We start from the raw sequence: 19,999 nt of genomic DNA, 5'->3' as shown, positions 1-19,999 counted from the left end.
TATGTTGAACGCCTCATGTTCTTCTTCCAGGTGAACAACATTGCGGGAAAGGAGATGAAGCACATGATTCTTTTATCCACGTGTGGGAGTAAGACATATAGATTAATTCAAAATTTGTTGGCGCCCAGTGCCCCAGATTCGAAAAGTTTTGATGACTTAGTGAACCTCATAAAGAATCATTACCAGCCAAAGCCTTTGGTGATGTTGCAATGGTTCAAATTTAACTCAAGGAATAGAGCTGTGGGGAGACAGTTGCTTGTTATGTGGCAAGTCTGAAACAATTAACAGAATATTGCGAGTTTGGTACATCTATCAGTGGTGTGCTTAGAGATCGTTTGGCGTGCGGTATAAATGAAGATGTGATTCAGATGAGATTACTGTCTGAAACAAATTTGGATTTTCAGAAGGCATTGGAAATTGCTCTGGCAATGGGAGGTGCAGTGCGATACTCGAAAGCCATACAGGGAGCGCAGCTATGAGGGTAATAGAGATGGAAGCAGACAACCTTGTAATGAACCACAGTTTAAAAATATTGAATGTTTTTTCATCGAAATGGACACCTCATGAGACATTGTAAAGATAAAATCTGGCAAACTCTCAAACAAAAGCAAAAACCCAATGAGATCGACTGCGTTGAAAAGCCTGAAGTAATAGATTCAGATATTTATTTGGTGTATAATTTAAAGGTAGGAAGAACAGAACCTATCTATGTAACCATGAGAGTGAATGAGAGGCCGATCACAATGCAGGTGGATACTGACGCATCCACTACGGTGAACATACTTTTAAATACCTGAATCATGGAGGATGTAAACTAAGTTAGGAAGAAACAGATGCCAAATTGAAAACTTACACAGGAACAGACATACAAGTCAACAGCATATGTAAAGTCACAGTACACAATGGAGGTCAAACAGTGGAATTACCCCTGATGGTGGTAGCAGGTGAGGGACCTAGGGCTGTAATTTCCGACTGGCGTCAGAAAGTGCTGGGCTGCAGAAATGAGTAGAAATAAATGCCTACTTGCCTGCTCTTGAAAATTGCGTGGGCACTTCCGTTTGCTGGAGCTGCTTGGGGCCTGCATCGAAAGAATCCTCGCAGGACCCAGCGAGGTGCAGCTCCAGTGTATTCAAGGAGGCCACACCCCCTTTTTACTGCACTTGCTGCTATAAAGCAGGTAAGTTTAAAGGGCCAGGGAAATTGACAGGCCAGGGCAAGTTAAGTGTCTAAGGTAGGTGAATAGGATTTGGTGGCTGGGGGTGTTCAAGGGAGGGGTCTGGAGGTCAGGAGGGGTCCAGAGGTTGGTTGGGGGGGGTGGGGGGGGTGGGGGCTGGTCCTTTTGGGTCCGGAGGTCTGGGGTTGTGGGTGGCGGGGGGGGGGTCCGGTCAGGAGGTGATGGGGGAGGTCAGATCTGAGAGTGGGATGGGTCCTGAGATCGGAGGTGGGAGTGTGCGCTATATCCGAGGTCTGTGGGGGAGAGCGGGGGGGTCCGACGTCGCGGAGGGGGGCTGTCAGGTTCAAAGATTGGGGAGTGGGGAGATGTCGGGTTCAAGGTTGGGTGGTGGGGGAGGTGTTGGGGTTGTCGGAGGTCGGGGGGGGGGGGGGGGGGGATGGCGGGAGTCCCGTGGGGGGGTGGGGGACTCCCGTGGGGTCAGTCTGGGTCATCACAAGAGTACCCAGAAGTTATAAGAGGTTTTAATTCCTCTAACCTTTTCTGGGTCACTTTTGGTATAGTCCCAGTGGAACCATCGAAGTTTGCGATTTAAATCGCATTTGCAGATGGTTCCTAGCGCAGCGCAATTGTCCAGAGGAAGTTAGCACTTCTGGCCAATGCCATGCAAACCCTTGCCTGGGAACTTGCCAGAGGGATTCCCCAATGCATCTTTGGGGTATCCCCCAAATCTGACTCTGTGAAGCGCGGAAGTTACGGGCCCTAGTTTCCTTGGATGAAATGGGCTGAAGGAAATTAAATTGGAATGGGCTGAAATCTTTCAACAGAAAACTAATGGGCAATCAGAGCTACTACAAAAATATGCCTCCGTCTTCAAAGACAAACTCGGAAAGATTGATGGGCTACATGCAAAAATGCATGTAGATCCAGAGGCAACACCCAGATTCATGAAGGCAAGACCAGTACCTTATGCAAACCGGGAAAAGGTAGACGCCGAACTGGACAGATTAGAAAAATTGGAAGTGATACAACCAGTACAGTGTTCTGAATGGGCAGCACCAATTATACCTGTTCTCAAACCTGACCAAAGTGTTCGAATTTATGGAGACTACAAATTAAGTGGTTAAGTTGGACAGACACGCCATACCAAAAATTGAAGACTTATATGCAAAACTGGCAGGTGGAACCACCTACACAAAGCCTGATATGAGTCATGCTTATCAACAGTTGGAATTAGAGAAGGCCTCCCGGAAGTTTGTCGCCATTTCTACACATAAAGGGTTGTATCAATATATCCGTTTACCTTTTGGCTGTTTACCTTTTGGCAAATCTTCTGCTTGCGCCATATTCCAAAAAACCATGGAAAATTTACTACAAGGACTGCCCCATGTTGTAGTTTATTTAGATGACGTTCTAGTGACTGGACTCACTGAAAAGGAACATTTGATAAACTTGGAAGAAGTTTTGAAATGTTTTTCGCAGGTGGGAGCGCGTTTGAAAAAAGAGAAGTGCACATTCCAAGCGAAAGAGGTAACTTACCTAGATCACAAGGTAGATTCACAAGACCTACACCCAGTTGAGGAAAAAGTGAAAGCCATTAGAGAGGCACCAGTACCAAAGAATACATCTGAACTTAAGCCATTTTTGGGGATGATCAATTACTATGGATGTTTCTTGCCTAATTTATCAATAGAACTGGCAACACTGTACTACTTGCTCAAGAAAAACCAAATATGGTCTTGGCAAACACCACAGGAAGAAGCTTTCACAAAAGTGAAACAGTCATTGCAATCATTTATTCTACTAGTACATTTTGACCCAAAATGACCCATTTGATTCAAAGAAAGAGTTGGTGTTAACTTGTGACACATCTCCCTATGGAGTGGAAGCAGTGCTTTCCCATCGAATGGCTGATGGATCAGAATGGCCTATAGGGTATGTATCGAAAACACTCAATACAGCAGAAAAGAGGTACTCACAGATAGAAAAAGGCCTGTCAGTCGTTTTTGGTGTTAAGAAATTTCACCATTATGTACATGGCCATCATTTTACTATCATATTGGACCACAAGCCCCAGTGAAGACATGGCTATACCCCGTATAGCCTCAGCAAGAATACAAAGATGGGCATTAATCTTGGAAGCGTATGAGTATACTTTCATTCACAGACCCAGAAGTCAAATTGCAAATGCTGATGCACTTAGTCATGTGCCTATGCAAGTAAACAATGAGGATATTCCAATTCCTCAAGAATTCCGATTTTATTTATTATTGAACTTCCTGGATTCATCACCAATATATGCTCGGCAGATTAGAGATTGGACAAGTCGAGACCCAGTCTTATCCAAAGTACGAGAACAAGTTCTTCATGGTTGGTCACAAGAACAGGAATCTGATGAAATGAAGCTGTATTTTCAGAGACGATCGGAAATAACCAGCCAGGAAGGCATCTTATTGTGGGGAGCACAAGTGATTGTTTCTCCAAAAGGACGAAAGCCATTTTTGTCTGAACTTCAAAGCACACATCCAGGAATGAACCGAATGAAGGCCATAGCATGCAACTATCTATGGTGGCCTGGCATAGATGGAGAAATAGAGAACTTAGTGAGAAATTGTATGCAATGCCAGCAAGTGCAAAAGTTACCTTCAACAGCTCTGTCACGCCCTTGAGGGTGGCCAGGAAAGCCATGGGTGCAAGTACACATCGACTATGGACCTTTTATGGGATTAATGTTTCTACTTATCGTCAATGCAACCTCAAAATGGATGGACATATACGAAGTGAAGTCGTCGACATTTTCTACTACAATTGGCAAGCTATGACAAAGTTTTGCAATCAATGGACTACCAGAAGTGGTCGTATCAGACAATGGAACGGTATTTACAAGTGGTGAGTTTCACCGATTTATCAGTCTCAATGGTATTACTCATGTAAAAACTTCACCGTACCACCCTTCTTCAAAAGGAATGGCCGAGAGAGCAGTTCAGGCGTTCAAGTCTGGTACGAAGACATTGCCTGGAGATTCTACTGCCAGTAAACTAGCACGTTTTCTTTTCCATTATAGAATCACCTCTCATATGACAACAGGTGTCACACCTGTGGAATTATTGATGAAGCGCTGTCTCCGATCGAAATTATGCCAAACTCGGGGGGAAGGTAGAAAGGAGTCAAGGATGTCAGAAAATTGGGCATGACTGGCACAGTCGTGACACAACATTTAATATAGGTGAGAAGGTACATGTGAAGAATTTTAGAAGAGGACCAACATGGTTGTTTGGTGAAATAAGTGCAGTAACTGGACCTCTTTCCTACAACGTGAAAGTGGAAGATCAAGTCATACGGGAACATGTGGATCATATAAGAAGAGGAGAAACAAAATACCCAGAAATGATTCCACCAGTGTTCATGACTGAGTCAACGTCTCTTTTGAAAGAACTCAACTGAGTACAGATGTGTCTGAAGGGTCGACTGTACCTGAAGAGTTGAGGAAACAGATTTGCAGGTGCCTACTGAAGAGCTTGATGCTCAGATGACTCCAGTGAGGGAGGTTCTGGATAAAACATCAGAAGCTGTAGAGCTGAGACATTCTACATGCATAAGGAAACCCCCAGAAAGACTGACTTTGTAAATTATTTGTGTGTGAATAATTTGACACTTTAAAAAATTGTAAGATGTGTTTGAGTAAAGTGGGAGGGATGTAGTAATCTGACTTGTAATATACCTTTAAGATGTATGTGTAATGAAAGATCACATGATCTTGGTATCCAATAGCAGAGTGGCGTGGGCTATCTCTGTACTCAGAAGTCTTGACTTAGAGTCTGAAGTGAAAAGACAGAATTTTGAGCTGTACGTACATAAGCGTAGCTGCTGAGTTCCTTTTGTAAATGAACAGAATGTGTTTATTCTAAGAACGATCTACTGATCTTCTCTATCTTTGGTACCAACTCGGTCACTCCGAAACAGGCGTGCAACCTGGATCCTTAAGTCCCAACAACCCTGGGTATGGGATCCAACAGTCACCAAGGCGAGTGGACAGTGGGAGTACTTCTTCAGTGAAACTAACAGGCTGGGAGGCGTTTGATCATTGAAACTGAAGAGCTCCAGCTATGGCCAAGGGAGGGGCTGAGGGTCACAGCATTCCTTCTCAGCGAGTGCTTTTAGTGCTTGAGAGGTCTTTACCAACCTCTTGGAAGTCACTTCACCTTGTGCAACACACTCACCTTCCATTGCACTTTGCTGCTGCCAGCCTTCACCACTGGATGGCAGCAGCTTATACAGCTCTACCTTGTACCTCTGATGAAGAATAAGAGGGGTTGCCTTCTTAGCCACATGCTGCTTCACAGGGCAGAGTGGACATGAAGATTGAGCTTAAAAGAGGTGAGACCCCAACACAGGGTCTACAGGGAGAGGATCAGTATTCTTGACATGTCTGAGGACTTTGCTTCAGGGGGCTCAGGTTTCCATAGCAATTTTTTATGGACACCAGCAGTCTCGTGGAACAAGGTATCCTTCCCAGGTGGGACACATTGGTGGTAGCCATCAAGGTGTCTGTTACTGAAAACCGATGACCCCCACCCCCCACCTCAGATTGCTGGCTCTCCTGAGTTGTATGGTCTCTTCTCCTGCAAGGAGAGAAAGCAGAGAGTTATGAATGTTTGTAATGACTTGTGCAAATTGGAGAGAAGAACAACATTTGTGGAGGATGACTGTGAGGCATGGATGCCAGAGGTATTAGGATGAGGATGAGTGTGAGTGTTGGTGATGCATCAGAGTGGGTCTTGGCACCTGAAATTGCTAAGCCACTCACCTTTCCCCTCCTCCTATAGCCTTGGGTCCTCTTGTTGCATTGTCTCACAGTTGGAGAAACCACACTTCTGCTGCTGACATCCTCGGTCACTTCCATCCATCTTGGTTGGAGAGGATGTCCTCTACTTCCTGTCTTTGGGAAAGATCACTACACTGTAGTCCCTCAGCTTCCACAGTGGGATCTCCAAGTAAGAGGGAGGGACCCTGGAAGCAGCTTTCCTTGGTCTCCTTTCCATTCATGTGATTGCTGCAGCCTCAGCAGTCCATGTGCAGGTCAACCATTATAAGCCATGCCATAGCCCCTTTAATTAGAAATCCTTTCATTGACAGATTCAGCACATCTTTTGCCCACCCTCCCTGATTTGTTGGGGGACCTGGAAGCAGGATGCCAGTGGCATGGTTTAGTTAAAGAACCTCAGCAAAGCCCATTGGAGATTCCAACAGGTTCCCAACCCACTAATAGTCCCACTGTTTGACCAGGGATGATCAGTTTAAAGTTCTGCCTGTTATGTTTTAAATGAGATGTTAAACCAAGGCCCCACCTATCCTCTCAGACCAACATAAAAAAGCCATGGGACTATTCAAAGAACAGCAGGGTAGTTCTCTCAGGTGTCCTGGTCAGCATATATCCCCCAACTAACATCTAAGCAACAGAAGATCTGATCACTTATTCCATTATTGTTTGTGGGACGTTGCTGTGTATTTCCTGCTTTACTACACTTGAAAAGTACTTAATTGTCTATGAAGCACTTTGTGACATCCTGAGGTCATGCATGAAATCTATTAAATGCCAATTCTAAATTTCAGCATCCATCCATCTGTCCTTCCATTCATGTTCAGTATGTTAATATGGAGAGCACCTTTACTGCCCAGTATTTACATAAATGATAATGTGAACTTTGACTGTAGCAGTAAGGGGGCTCATTATGCCAATGAATAATGTGATTTTGCAAGTGCCGCAACATGCTTTTTTCTTATCTTTCACAAGGTGAACTTAGACACAGCAATCATCAACCAATAAACTGGTCTATTTTACATTAAATTTATGAATCAACAGAATTCTATTATCACAATGAGATCTCCCTGTTTTGTATCATCCTTGTAATAGAAAAATAGATTATTCAACTTTTTTTAATGAGCTAAAGCTACTTTACAAGTTGGAAATCCATAAACTGAGTTATTAAAGTAAAAAAGACCTTGCCATCCCCCTGCTGACTGTTACAGACTCGAACCTATTTCAGACTGCATTTGCCAGGGTGTAGGAGAGAGTTAAAAATAAAGGTTGTCTTCCAACTTCTCCCTCAGCTTTGTGTGTTGAGCACTTGTTTGATGAGTTGCTAACCAACTAACTACCATAAATGAGAAATCTCTCCCATTGAAATGGAAACCAGAGCAACCAGGCTGCCTGTTCAATTTTGCCCGTATTAAGCACCCATGAATGGAAATCATTCCAACGTTGAAGGTATGAATATCTGTGGAAAGTGTTGAATAACTCCTTATTTCCTCAATCTATGCAAGAAAACATAATTATGACACAGTTGGGTATTCCAACTAATTTCTCTTAAACATTCTAGATTCCCCATCACTGCGGTTGACAGGGCCCTCGACTATGTCCCATTTCCTGCACTTTCACCTCAGCCTTTTCCTTCCTTCGCAGGATCAGGATGGAGTCCCCTTTGTTCTAACCCTACCAACTTCCGCATTTAATTAATCATCTTCCATCATCTCCAGCATGATGTCATCACCACCAAAAGCTTCAGTAGTCTGAAGAGAATGTTCCCTGTGACACCCTGCTCCATTCTTCTATCACCCCAACAGCTCTCCTTTTGCTGGCAAGTGCAGGAGATGCAACACCTGCCTTCTCACCTCCTCCATTCTCACCTTTCATGTCCTCATACACTCCTTCCTGGTGAATTAAGCAAATTAGTTGTACTTCTTCCAATTTGCTATGTTGTATTTGTTGTGATATGGTCTCTATATTGGGAAGACGAAATGCAGATTGGGTGATCGCATTGCTGAAGTGCAACTCTGAGCTTCCATTTTAATTCTCCATCCCACTTCCACTCAGACCCCTCTGATCTTGGCCTCCCACACTGTCCCAATGATGCTCAACATAAGCTTGAGGAACAGCATCTCATCTTTTGATTAGGCATCTTACAGACTTTTGGCCTTGACGTCAAGTTTAATAAAGTCTTAACACCAGTTATCTCGAACAGCAGATGCAAGTAATAATGAATGGCCATTGGGAGTAGAGGAGGCGTGGGCTGGTGCTTGGGTGGGGATCCCATTGCTACATGGCCAGTCAAGTGGTCCTGACCTCTGGGGCCTACCCACCCTCTCTGGGCCATTGGAGTCTTAATTTCCATGCTTCACTGCCTCACTGCTATTCTGCAGTAACCATTCACATCTCTTCTAGGTTTACCTTTTGTTTCTTGTCTCATTACCAACCTTGCAACATCAATATTTTCATCATTTAATTATTCCTTCCCTCCACTCTATCCAGACTTGTTGGGCAGAATCTTCCCCCCAATTCATTTTCCCGATGTCAAGAAACCCAGCTGGGATCGTTCTCTCGATGTTCAAGACGGATTGATGGCGAGTCGCGTCTCACACTGAAGCTCGGTGGGAACCCACTTTGCATCTCATGTATGCCCATTAAAAGCACAACAGACCAGAATTTGCGCCGTTCTATAACTCAACCGGACATTTCTGGCGTGCACCCAGCAAGGGAGAATTTTAAAGCACTTACCTGGAGTCAAAGCTGGCTGCACAATTGGAGCTGGCCGCAGGTATGGTGCGTGCGGAAGACACGAAGTGGGGGAATGGTGGCAGGTGCAAGACATGAATGAGGGTGATGGTGGTTGCAAAACATGAAGAGGGGGATGTCCAGAGGAGAGTAAGTGAAGGGGGGGTGGCAGAAGAGAAGAAGGGAGGGGTCCAGATGAGAAGAAGGGGTCTGGATGAGAACGGGGTGGTGAGGGGGATCTGGATGGAGTGCGGGGGGAAGGAAGGCATGAAGGGGATGGGATGGAGGAAAGAAGGTGTGAAGGGGAGGGGGTGAAAGAAGGCACGAAGGTGAAGGGGGGGATGGAAGGCATGAAGCGAGAGGGAGAGGAGGGAGGGTGGGGCCAGAATGCTTCATGGGGAGAGGCCAGTCGAGTCAATGTTGGGATCCTGGGGGCAGAACTGGGCATGCTGGTGATATGAGGGGACGGTGACTGGGAGAGGGGGAAGTGAGATACGGTAGGATGGTAGGGTCAGGGTCCAGGTACGGCAGGTATATATCTCATCCATGGGGTCATTGAGGGGTCAAGGATGGTGACACAGATCACAGGAGTGGGCACGATCAAGGTGGGCATAGTAATGATGACTGGAGCGGGCTCAGCAGGGAGGTATGATATGTGTAGATTAATACTGATAGGGTCCAGGGTGATGGGGGAAGGCTCAAGGGTAACCGAGAGGATAGTAAAGGTGACATCGGGGGTGCTGATGGTGAAGGGGGGAAGTTGGAGGGTGATAGGGGGAGAGTAAAAAGTGGTGGGGTGGAGGCAGTTTGAAATGAAACAGAGCCAACTCCAGACCAAGGCAACTCCCTTGATGTCCAAGTGCAAAACATTGAGGTGGGGGGGGCAGGGTCTGCTCAGGTGGATGGAGTTCAAGGTCAGCATAACTGGACAACTAAAGGGAAACCCTAATAGACCGCTGACAAGGGCTCATGTGGTTAGTCTTTCCAGTGTGTCAAGGTCTATCCATAGAGTCTCGAAGGCAGTCTCAAAGCTGGATAGTATGGGTGGGAGGCTTCTCACACATGGCAGTCATCACCTTTGTCAAAGAGCAATGTCTCCATGTGCAGCAATGTATTAGGGAGAGAGAGATCCATCCTTGGTCCACCCCTGGAAGCGGTGGAGTGCGTGTGAGCATTAAAGCATTAAAACAACTAGCAGCAAGAATGAATCCAGGAGACTTCCAAACAGTGTAACATAACATATATTTGGGAGTGCAGAAACTATTCACAATCATTGAACACCAGGGCTCATTCAATACTTTTTAATTTTCCTTACTCTACTGCTACGTCTAGGTGCTTCCCTGACATCCGCAGTAGAGGTGGAGGCAGCCTGCTGACTATTATGTCCTGTTGTCTGTGTTGACTTTGGCGGATGTCCTCTGGAGGCCTGGAGAACCGTGGCCTGCTTTGGGTCTCTTGCTCACAGGCAGGTGCACCCTCCTCGATTTGAGCAGCTGGAGCTGATGGGATCACAGGCAGAGGGGATTGGGGACATCTAAACATCCCTGGAGATTCCGGGATGGATGCCCTGAGGTGTCCACCTGATGCTCCTCCTCGTTTTGGGTGACCAAGGGCCCCTCCCTAACTCCTTGAGGAGAGGGACACCTAGAGATAGAGGTATCCCGTCTCCCTCTCGCATAGTCACTGCAAAAGCACACCCATGGCTACAGCGATGGAATGCAGGTCTGAACGCATCTCCGACAGAAACTAGGTGTTCTACTGAACTAGGTTCTCCATGGCGTCCACCATCCTCCACATGGGGACTTCAATGAGCTCACATGCCAGAGCCACAACATCAGAGAGCACAGGATGGACTCCTCTGCTTTGCGTGCCACTCTATTGAAGGCCTCTGACACATCTGCCTGATGCTTCAGCATCTTCTCCATGACCCCTTCCAGAGGCTCATCATCTGACTCAGACTTAACAGAGGCCTCGTCTCCAGCAGTCCTCCGAGTGCCAGAGATCTTGGCTGACGCTGCCTCCTCCTGCTGTGGACATGTGTCTGTGCAGTGACCACCAGAATGTGAGCCCGAGCCTAAACTAGATCTATGAGCCACCGAAGTGTGTGTCTCTGGGCTAGTGGAGGGTGCAGGTGAATGCTGTGACAGCTGTACAGGTGAAAAGTCATCTTCGTCCTCTTCTGAGATCTCCTGCAGCCTGGGGTTGACTTCAGGTGTGGGGGCTAGCCTCACCCTCTTCCTGCTGGCACCTAGAATGGAGTGGGGAGAAAATGAGTGACTGCCTAGGCTGGCTGAAACTTAGCACTCATCAATCACCTTGATTTTATGAGGTTGTCTGGATTATGCATGCTTCCTCACTAGATTGGAGGATGCCAACCTTGCCATCGGCACAGGCATGGTCATGGTCCTCCCATGCCGTAGTTCAGGCATCCCTTTTCAGTTTTCTCTATCTCCCTCCTGTTGTGGGCTGCCTTCTCCTGCATCAAGACAGACAGATGGATTGTGAGCACGTATGATGAAAGAGCTGCTAATTCTGTGGCTGCTAACTGACCTCTTGACTCCCCAAAATCCGACCACCATATGCATGGCAAAAGTGAAGAGTGAGGTGAAATAGTCTCCAGTTGTCTGGATGATTGCAACTTCCAGAACACTCAGGAGGCTGGACACCATCTAGGACAAAGCAGGCTGCTTGGTTGACACCCCATCCAGCATCCTCAACAATCAGTCCTTCCACCACTTATGCACAGTGGCAGCAATGTGTTCCATTTACAAGATGTACTGCACTAAGTAACCAAGGTCCCTTGAACAGCACCTTCCAACCCCGCGAGTTCTACCAGCTAGAAGGACAAGGGCAGCAGGCATATGGGAGCAGCAGAGCCTGTAGTTGCCCACTGTGCCTTCATTGTGGTTGGGTGAAAACCCTGCAGTTCCCTCACAAATAACACAGAACAGGGACTGCAAGGGTTCCATAAGGCAGAAGCCCACAACCTTGTCAAGGCTACTTAGGGATGGGTAAGAGAAATGCTGGCCTTGCCAGGTCCCATGAGACAAACACTGATGTGGTGAGGGGGCTGGAAGGGTAGAAGGTTCATTTACACTAGTGGCACAAATTAAATTGTTGACCATTTTCCTGCACTGTAGGGCAGTCCTCCTCTGCACCCCACTGGCACTGACCACCCAGGCTGCCTACTCCCAGGTCCCGGTGGTCAGCTAAGATGGCCATCTCTGGGGAAGAGGATGTCCCGCAATTCCTGAACTGCCTCCCAGAGATGCTCCAGGGATGCGTCACTGAAGCAGGGAGCTGCAGCTTGCTGCCTTCCCTTACTCATCCCTTCCTTCTTCCCGTTAGTGAAGGGCTATCTGGGTGCCTTTTAAATATGGCGCCCGGACATGATGGCGAGGCGCCTGACTTTCCACCCATCCTGCCACAAGACTCAATGTGGAACGCACGTATACCTGAGGCGGGGAGTGCACAACTGCGTGTAAAAGCCCACCCCACTTCGTGAATTATTTCTGCTTTTTAATCCCACCACGGATGTTATGGCTGGAGGGGAAGATTCCACCCTTTGTTCTTTTTTTCCACTTCCCACTCTCACCCCACCACTCTGACTATCACCATTTCCCTAGCTAATTTATTTCTAAAAACTATTAATCGCTAACATTTTTCAGTTCAGGTGAAAGGTTATTGACCTGAAAATGTTGGTCTTGATATTTATGAGAAGGCAGGGAAATTCTGGCAATGTGAAACAGCAGGATCTCATTTTTTTTCTTGTGTTTCTTGCCCAGCAGCTGACTAAATATACATGCTGGCAAGGGTGACAAGGGTGAGGTAGAGAATGGCAATCGGAAGGGAGAAAATCAGAAATTGTGGCTTGGTGGAGGAAAGAGCAGTAATTGTGCGGAAGGGCGGGGGAAGAGAACAACAATTGGGAGGAGCAACAATCAGGAAGGAAAACAGCTAGAGATCGTGGCTTGGTGGGGGGAGGTGGGAAGGAGAACAATAACTGGGAGGAAGAGAGCCAGAGATCAAGGCTTGATGGATGAGGGTGTGGGAAAACAGTGGCAATTTGGACAGAGGGAGCTGGAGATCATGGCATAGTGGGTTGAGCATGGAAGAAAGAGAGAAGTAATCAGGATGGAAGAAGCCAGGGATTGGGCTTGGAGATTGCTGATTAAGGCAGTTGTGGGTGAGTGGCCAAGATTGACAGAGGGGAGGCCAAAGGCACTCCTGCTCCTCCTGCCCTTCAAGGAGTGCTGTAATCAACATTTATCTTCTTTCACCTGGCATTTTCCTAACTCCTTTTTACTACCGGGTTCACATGCCCTGGGAAACCTAGCAGGCAACTGATAAATTTAAATCAGAATCCCAATTACATAATGGGATTCTGATCTAAATATGTTAAATGAAATATCACAAATCTTTACGGTGGGACTCTCACTAGGCATTCTACCCGCCAGCAATGGTGAAAGGTACGCGTGCAAGGGGTTAGGGGTGCATTCTCTGTTTTAAAACTTTTAACCACCCTAAACCCAACCCTCTCCCATCCATTGTGGCATGGTTAACATGGAGATCAATAACACTGTTTCTCTGTCCACAGATATTGCCTGCCCTGCTGAATATTTTCCAGTTCCTTCTGCATTGATTTCTGGACAGTTTGCACTTTTCTGTAAGTTAACCCTTTGTGAACTGAATCTCAGTTCATAACAATATCATCACATAAGTTATATCAAAATCTCTTCCAAGCCAAAGAGATAAAAATATGAAAATGCTACTATGTTAAAAAAAAAATTATATTTTTACCTGGTCTGGGGTGTTAGTTAAGTCGAATGTTGTTCTTCCAAATAAATTAAATTCAGTTGATTTGGGTGTGGACGTATTCAGAAAGCAAAACCCAGGTGACTTTGATGGTGTTTTCTCATGGGGTAAATTAGAACTCCTAATGCAAAAATAATAGTTTAATTTTAGCATTTCCTTTTAGAAACACAAGCATGATGAGGTACTACAGTATGCTGAAACACCAAATTGGGCCACAATGAGAAATGGGAATAGAGGTTTATCATTTATTCTACTGAGGTACAGATTTTAGTCACACTGAGATGACAGTTCAGTTGTAAAATGAAAAATAAAAAACTACTAGACAGATGGTAAGGTAAAGGATACAATTTTAGCAAGTCCCGGCAGGTGTGCTGCATTGAGCCACTCGCTTGATTTATTGTGATGGGGCCCAAGTACAAATTTAGTTTGCGTTTTGGATCTCTCTATTTTGACATGCTTTTGCTGTGCAGTGTGGGAATTGTGCCCCATTTAGGAAGCTAATGAATTCAGGTCCCAATAACTAGTCTACCAAAGGATAATGCCATGAACCATCCTAAAAGAATTGGAACCAACAGAATTGAGTCTGTGCATACATCAGGAGCCACTCTAAAGGGAAGATAATAGTTTTATGCTTAAAAGTTTAAAATTTACTTCTTTTATAACATAAACATAATTTCTAATGCATAACAATTAATTTGTGTCAGTAACTCCATCATTACATTTCAAATTCCTTTTCTCCTGGCTCAACTCGTTCAGGTGTTCTTAGAAAAATCTGTGGTGTGTCACTTCTAGTCTCTTCTGGGTCACCACTCATAGACTTTAGTGCAATTTGTGTCTATAGGAAAAAAATAGTAAATATATATATTAAAAGTAATTTTGCCTTCAAGGTTCTACAGACATTGCAAGTAGGTGGCATTGTTAACCTACCATAACATGATAAATTGAAAGTAGCATTATTTGATAGCCCAATTAGCACCCTGAACAATTTCCACCAATTTGCTTTCCAAAATAGTCAGTAATATCAACAACACAGGGCTGTTAAATGAATGTGTATGTAGAAGTAATGACAATCATATTTCCAAAACTATGGTTGAGAATGACACACTCAAGTCCAAAACAAGAATCTTAAACTTAAACAAAGCCCATTATTTGGTAAAAGAGAGCTGGTTAGGGTTGATTGTGCAAATAGATCGAGAGGTTTAAGTAAGAAATGGGAAACATTTAAAGAAGTGATTCAAAATGTTTAACAAAAATATACTCCATTAAAAAGCTAAATACTCAGCGAGAAAGATCCATCATGGCTTACTTAGGATAGTTGAGGATGGTATTAGATATTTAAAAAAGAGGCAAAAAATGTTGTGAGAAATAGTAGTAAGCCTGTGGGTTGGGAGTATTTTAGAAACCTGCAAAGGGCTACCAAAATGTTAATTAAAAAGGGAAAACATGGAATGTGATTAAACTAGCTAGGAATATAAAAATGAATTGTAGAAGCTTTTATAAGTATATAAAAAGAGTAGCTAAAGTAAACATTGCCCCCGTGGAGGCAGAGACAAGAGAAATTATCATAGGGAATGAGGAAATGGATGATTTGTTATTGAACAAATATTTTGGGCCTGATGTTTGTCAGATTAGGATGAGTTGGGAGCCCTTTAAAAATGGCTGGCAGGACCCAATTCCAGGATTCCTGTTCCCATTTCCTTTCTTGGCAATTTTCGGCACAGGTAGCCCATGCATACAGCACCCCCGCCCTTACTGGTTTCATTGCAGGCGTGGATAGTTTAAACCTGCCCGCAATTCTAGTAGAGTCTGGCCCCTTCAGTGAGTAGATGCAGTTCACAGGCTCTCAGAGGAGGCATGAAACAGGGCATAACCCCAGTCCCACAAAAAAGTCACCTGCTCCTGGAATTGTTTCATTGACAGGTTCTCAATTTCAATATTTAGATGCTGTATTGTAAGTTAGGTGTGCTTTTACTGTAGTGATTGATGATAGGGCTCTGTCCCGCAAAAGTAACTTGATCATTGTACTGATCACCATTGTGTAAGTGTTGAGATGCATTACAGTGCTTTTGCTATTGGGAGAAGTGCTCTTATGTATTCAAAATGGAAGAAAATACTGCCTGGGACCTCGAGCGTAATAATCTAATGTGTTTTAAATGTCCAGAGTCCTTTTAAAATGAAAGGAACATAGAGCAGCTTTCACTTATAGAAAAAAAAAGCCCCCACTTGCTCCTAGACTGCTTTGATTGATGGGACATCTGCTGTAGTTTAGGAAAAAAGATCACCTGGTTTTCACATTCCAACAGACTCCACTGTTTACATTTCAGAGGGTTTATTATTATAGCTGAGCCCATTGTGAACATTTGGCTGAGTTTCAAAATGTTCAGGACAGCTTATCTCAGCAGGAGGCTGTGTTCACATTTTGACTGACAGTTTTAAGAGGTTATTCAAGGATTATCAGTCTTTGATGTGATTAGTGAAATAGATGTTTGGTTTTACAACAGATTGATCACTTGAGGAGATATACATTTTTAATAGGTTTTATGAATGAGAGTTTTTTTTCAGTAGGAAGTGTGTTTGAGTGAGAGCTCTATTAGATTGTTAGAAGTTTAATTGTTTTCATCTTCATTTCATAGACATGGCTCCTGGGATCTTCCCAAAGTGGCTGCTGGGTGAGTACCTTTGGAGGATACATGGGGAGTATGAGGAGCCATGGGGATATGAGGGAGCATGGCAAACATAAGGGGGCATGGGGTATATGAGGGGGAATTAAGGGGGAATGGGGATATGAGGGGCCATGGAGAAAGCATATGGGGTGGATGGGTGGGAAAATGGGCGAGGGGTGAGGGTTTGAAGGCCTGACATTCATCATTAAAACTGGGCCGATGTCCTAGTAAACAGATCCGGGTACTCTAGCCTGCCTGGCCATCCGCCTGTCGCCACTGCTTCCTTGGCCTGCCTTTGGAGGCAGTAGGCCCGTCTCCATCCTGCCTCCGCCTCCCCGGAATGAAAATTTAGGATCAAGAAGTTTCTGAACTCAACCTTCCCACCTCCTCCATGAAAATCCAGCTCTTTGTGTCTGTCTTCACGATAGAGGACCAGAAATAGAGGGTAACCAAGGAGCTAATAAGAGTGAGGAAATTGAAGTAATTAATATCAACAGAAAGAAGCATTAGAGAAACCTAAGAGACAAAAGGCTGACAAATCCAAGGACTTGATGGCCTACACCCTAGGATTCTTTATGAGGTAGCTGCAGAGTTAGTGGATGCGCTGGTTATGATTTTCCAAAATTCCCTAGATTCTAGAACAGTCCCAGTGGATTGGACATTAGCAAATTTAACACCACTGCTCAAGAAAGGAGGTAGACAGAAAACAGGGAAATACAGTCTTGACCTCAGTTGTTCAGAAAATGCTGGAATCTATTATTAAGGAAGTTTTAACAGCATACTGTACCTAGAAAATCATAGTATACTCAGACAGAGTCAACATGGCTTTACAAAAGAGAAATCATGTTTGACAAATTTATTAAGAGTTTTTTGAGAATGAAACTAGCATGGTAAATAAAGGGGAGCCACAAATCTAGCCAGTGTGATGCTAGTTATGTAGACCGTATGTCCCAAAGACTGGCGGATCATATCAAACAGTATGTCCCAGCCGCTCTTTGCAACGGTTAGGGTACAGACTGTACCAAACCAGCCCGTGCTTGCAAAACTCAAAACACGGTGTCCAACATTAGATGTGATTCCGCAATTGGGGCAACATTTGATAAATAATCCTCAGTATGCTAAGAATCATGCTGACAACCAGTTTAAGGTTGTCAGTTGGGCTCGCAGTGTGGCACATTTGCATATACTGGAAGCTATATATATTAATACTCGGGGGCCTGTTGTTTGCAGACAGAAAGAACATGTACACACATTGCACCCATTTCAGCTAAACAAAATAAGTGACAGCCATTTGCTGACTCATTCCTTAGGACAATGCCTTGAACAATCTGGGTGAAGCTGCCTGGTTTAAATTTCAAACAGTCACCATCACTAGTGGATTTTCCATGGCAATGCCACTTGCCAACCAATCAGCACTCTCTTCACATACAGTCTAAATTATTGTTTTCCCCTTATATTGGCATTCTTGTGAAATGTCCTGATGAGTGCAAGATGAAAAGCTTAGGCATGTCTCTTTTTTCAACAATGTTCAAGTTCTGTACTATCAAACGACTAGATGTAGTGTTGTTGGATTTCTAAAAGTCACCCGGTAAAGTGTCGCACAAAAGTTAATACTATTCGGGTTGGCGGTAATATATTTGAAGGAGTAACATGAATGATGGATAGAGGGGAGCCTGTAGACGTACTGTACTTGGATTTCCAGAAAGCATTTGATAAGGTGCCACATCAAAGGTTATTGTGGAAAATAAAAGCTCATGGTGTAGAGAGTAACATATTAATCTGGATAAAAGATCTGCTGGCTGGCAGAAAACAGAGCGTCTGCATAAATGGGTCTTTGTCTGATTGGGAGGGTGTAATGAGTGGTGTCCTGCAGGGGTCTGTGCTGGGGCCTCAACTTTTTACTGTTTACATCAATGACTTAAGTGAGAGGAACGAAGGCATGGTAGCTAAATTTACAGACAACACAAAGATAGGTAGGAAAGTATGTTCTGAAGAAGACATAAGGAGTTTGCAAATGGTTATAGATAAGTTGGGTGAGTGGGCAAAAATCTGGCAGATGGAGTATAATGTGGGAAAATGTGAAGTTGTTCACTTCGGCAGGAAGATTTAAAAAAAGCAGAATATTACTTAAACGGAGAACGACAGCAGAATTCCAAGTGCAGAGACCATAAGACCATAAGACATAGGAGCAGAAATTAGGCCATTTGGCCCATCGAGTCTGCTCCGCCATTCAATCATGGCTGATAAGTTTCTCAGCCCTATTCTTCTGCCTTCTCCCCGTGACCTTTGATCCCCTTACCAATCAAGAACCTATCTATCTCGGTCTTAAATACACTCAATGACCTGGCCTCCACAGCCTTCTGTGGCAATGAATTCCATAGATACACCAATCTCTGGCTAAAGAAGTTTCTCCTCATCTCTGTTCTAAAAGGTCATCCCTTTACTCTGAGGCTCTTGTGCACAAGCCACAAAAAGTTGGTATGCAGGTACAGCATGTAATCAAGAAGGCTGATGGAATGCTATCTTTTATTACGAGAGGGATTGAACATAAAAGTAAGGATGTTATGCTTCAGTTATACAGGGCATTGGTGAGACCACATCTCGAATACTGTGTGCAGTTTTGGTCTCCTTATTTAAGGAAGGATGAAAAGGCGTTGGATGCAGTTCAGAGGAGGTTTACTAGATTGATACCTGGATATAAGGATAGGTTGGACAGGCTAGGCTTGTTTCCACTGGAGTTTAGAAGAGTGAGGGGTGACTTGATTGAAGTACATAAGATCCTGAATGGTCTTGACAAGGTGGATGTGGAAAGGATGTTTGCTCTTGTGGGTGAGTCCAGAACTAGCGGGCACTGTTTTAAAATTAGGGCTTGCCCTTATAGGACAGAGATGGGGAGAATCTTTTTCTCTCAGAGGGTTGTGCAACTTTGGAACTCTCTGCCTCAGAAGGTGGTGGAAGCGGGGGTCACTGATTATTTTTATTAGGCAAGGGAATCAAAGGCTATCAGGGGTAGAGGAAATTGTGGAACTCGAAACACAATCAGATCAGCCATGATCTTATTGAATGGCAGAGCAAGTTCGAACGGCCGAATGTCCTACTTCTGCTCCTATTTCATATATTAGTATAGATGGAGGATTGGTTAACAGACAGGAGGACGGAAGGAGTAATTTTCAAGTTGGTAGACACTAACCAGTGGATTGCTGCAAGGATCAGTGCTGGACCCTGAACTATCTGCAATCTATATTAATGACAAAGGGACCAAGAGTGATGTATCCACGTTTGCTGACGATACAAAGCTAAGTGAAAAAAGTAAGCTGTAAGGATTACACAAAGAGGCTGCAAAGAGCTAAAGACAGGTTAAGTGAGTGGACAACAAGGTAGAGTATAATGTGAGGTTATTAACTTTGGTAATAATAGAAAAACAGCTTATTTTTAAAAGGTTTGAAACTTATAAATATTGACCTTCAGAGAGACTTGGGTGTATTCCTATGAGGAACACAGAAGATTAGCATAAAGGTATAGTAAGCAATTAGGAAGGCAAATCCATTCATCTTTCTATTCAAGAGTGCTACTCAGTATTTATTTTTTTGTATGCCACTGGTTATCCTGGAATTAAGGTAGTATAAGCAGGAGCATTTGCACTGGTAGCTTAGCAATGTGGTAGGTGGTTAAAGATCTCTATACCATGCTCAAGGGTGGGCGCAGTAATTTAATTTGCTCAGGAAGGTATGACAGGTTCCAATGTTCATTGTAAGTTTGCTGCACAAACTTGCTGCAAATCCATTGATGGCTTTTATT

The 19,999-nt window shown here is 44.3% G+C and overlaps 1 protein-coding gene across 1 annotated transcript in view; it reads right to left on the bottom strand.

Moving 5' to 3' along the window:
• Positions 1–19,999, bottom strand: part of LOC144693561 (uncharacterized) — a 40,310-nt gene that overhangs the window by 18,339 nt on the left and 1,972 nt on the right. The window contains exons 2-3 of the mRNA XM_078563403.1: positions 14,258–14,373; positions 13,524–13,659 (exon numbers count right to left, since the gene is read on the bottom strand). Of these exons, the coding sequence (XP_078419529.1) occupies positions 13,524–13,659; positions 14,258–14,373 (252 nt within the window). The remainder of the gene's footprint in view (positions 1–13,523; positions 13,660–14,257; positions 14,374–19,999) is intronic.

This window comes from Cetorhinus maximus, chromosome 18, assembly GCF_964194155.1.
Source record: "Cetorhinus maximus chromosome 18, sCetMax3.hap1.1, whole genome shotgun sequence".
Taxonomy (NCBI): domain Eukaryota; kingdom Metazoa; phylum Chordata; class Chondrichthyes; order Lamniformes; family Cetorhinidae; genus Cetorhinus; species Cetorhinus maximus.
The sequence above is the reverse complement of the archived record's forward strand: the minus strand, read 5'-3'. Positions and strand labels throughout refer to the sequence as shown.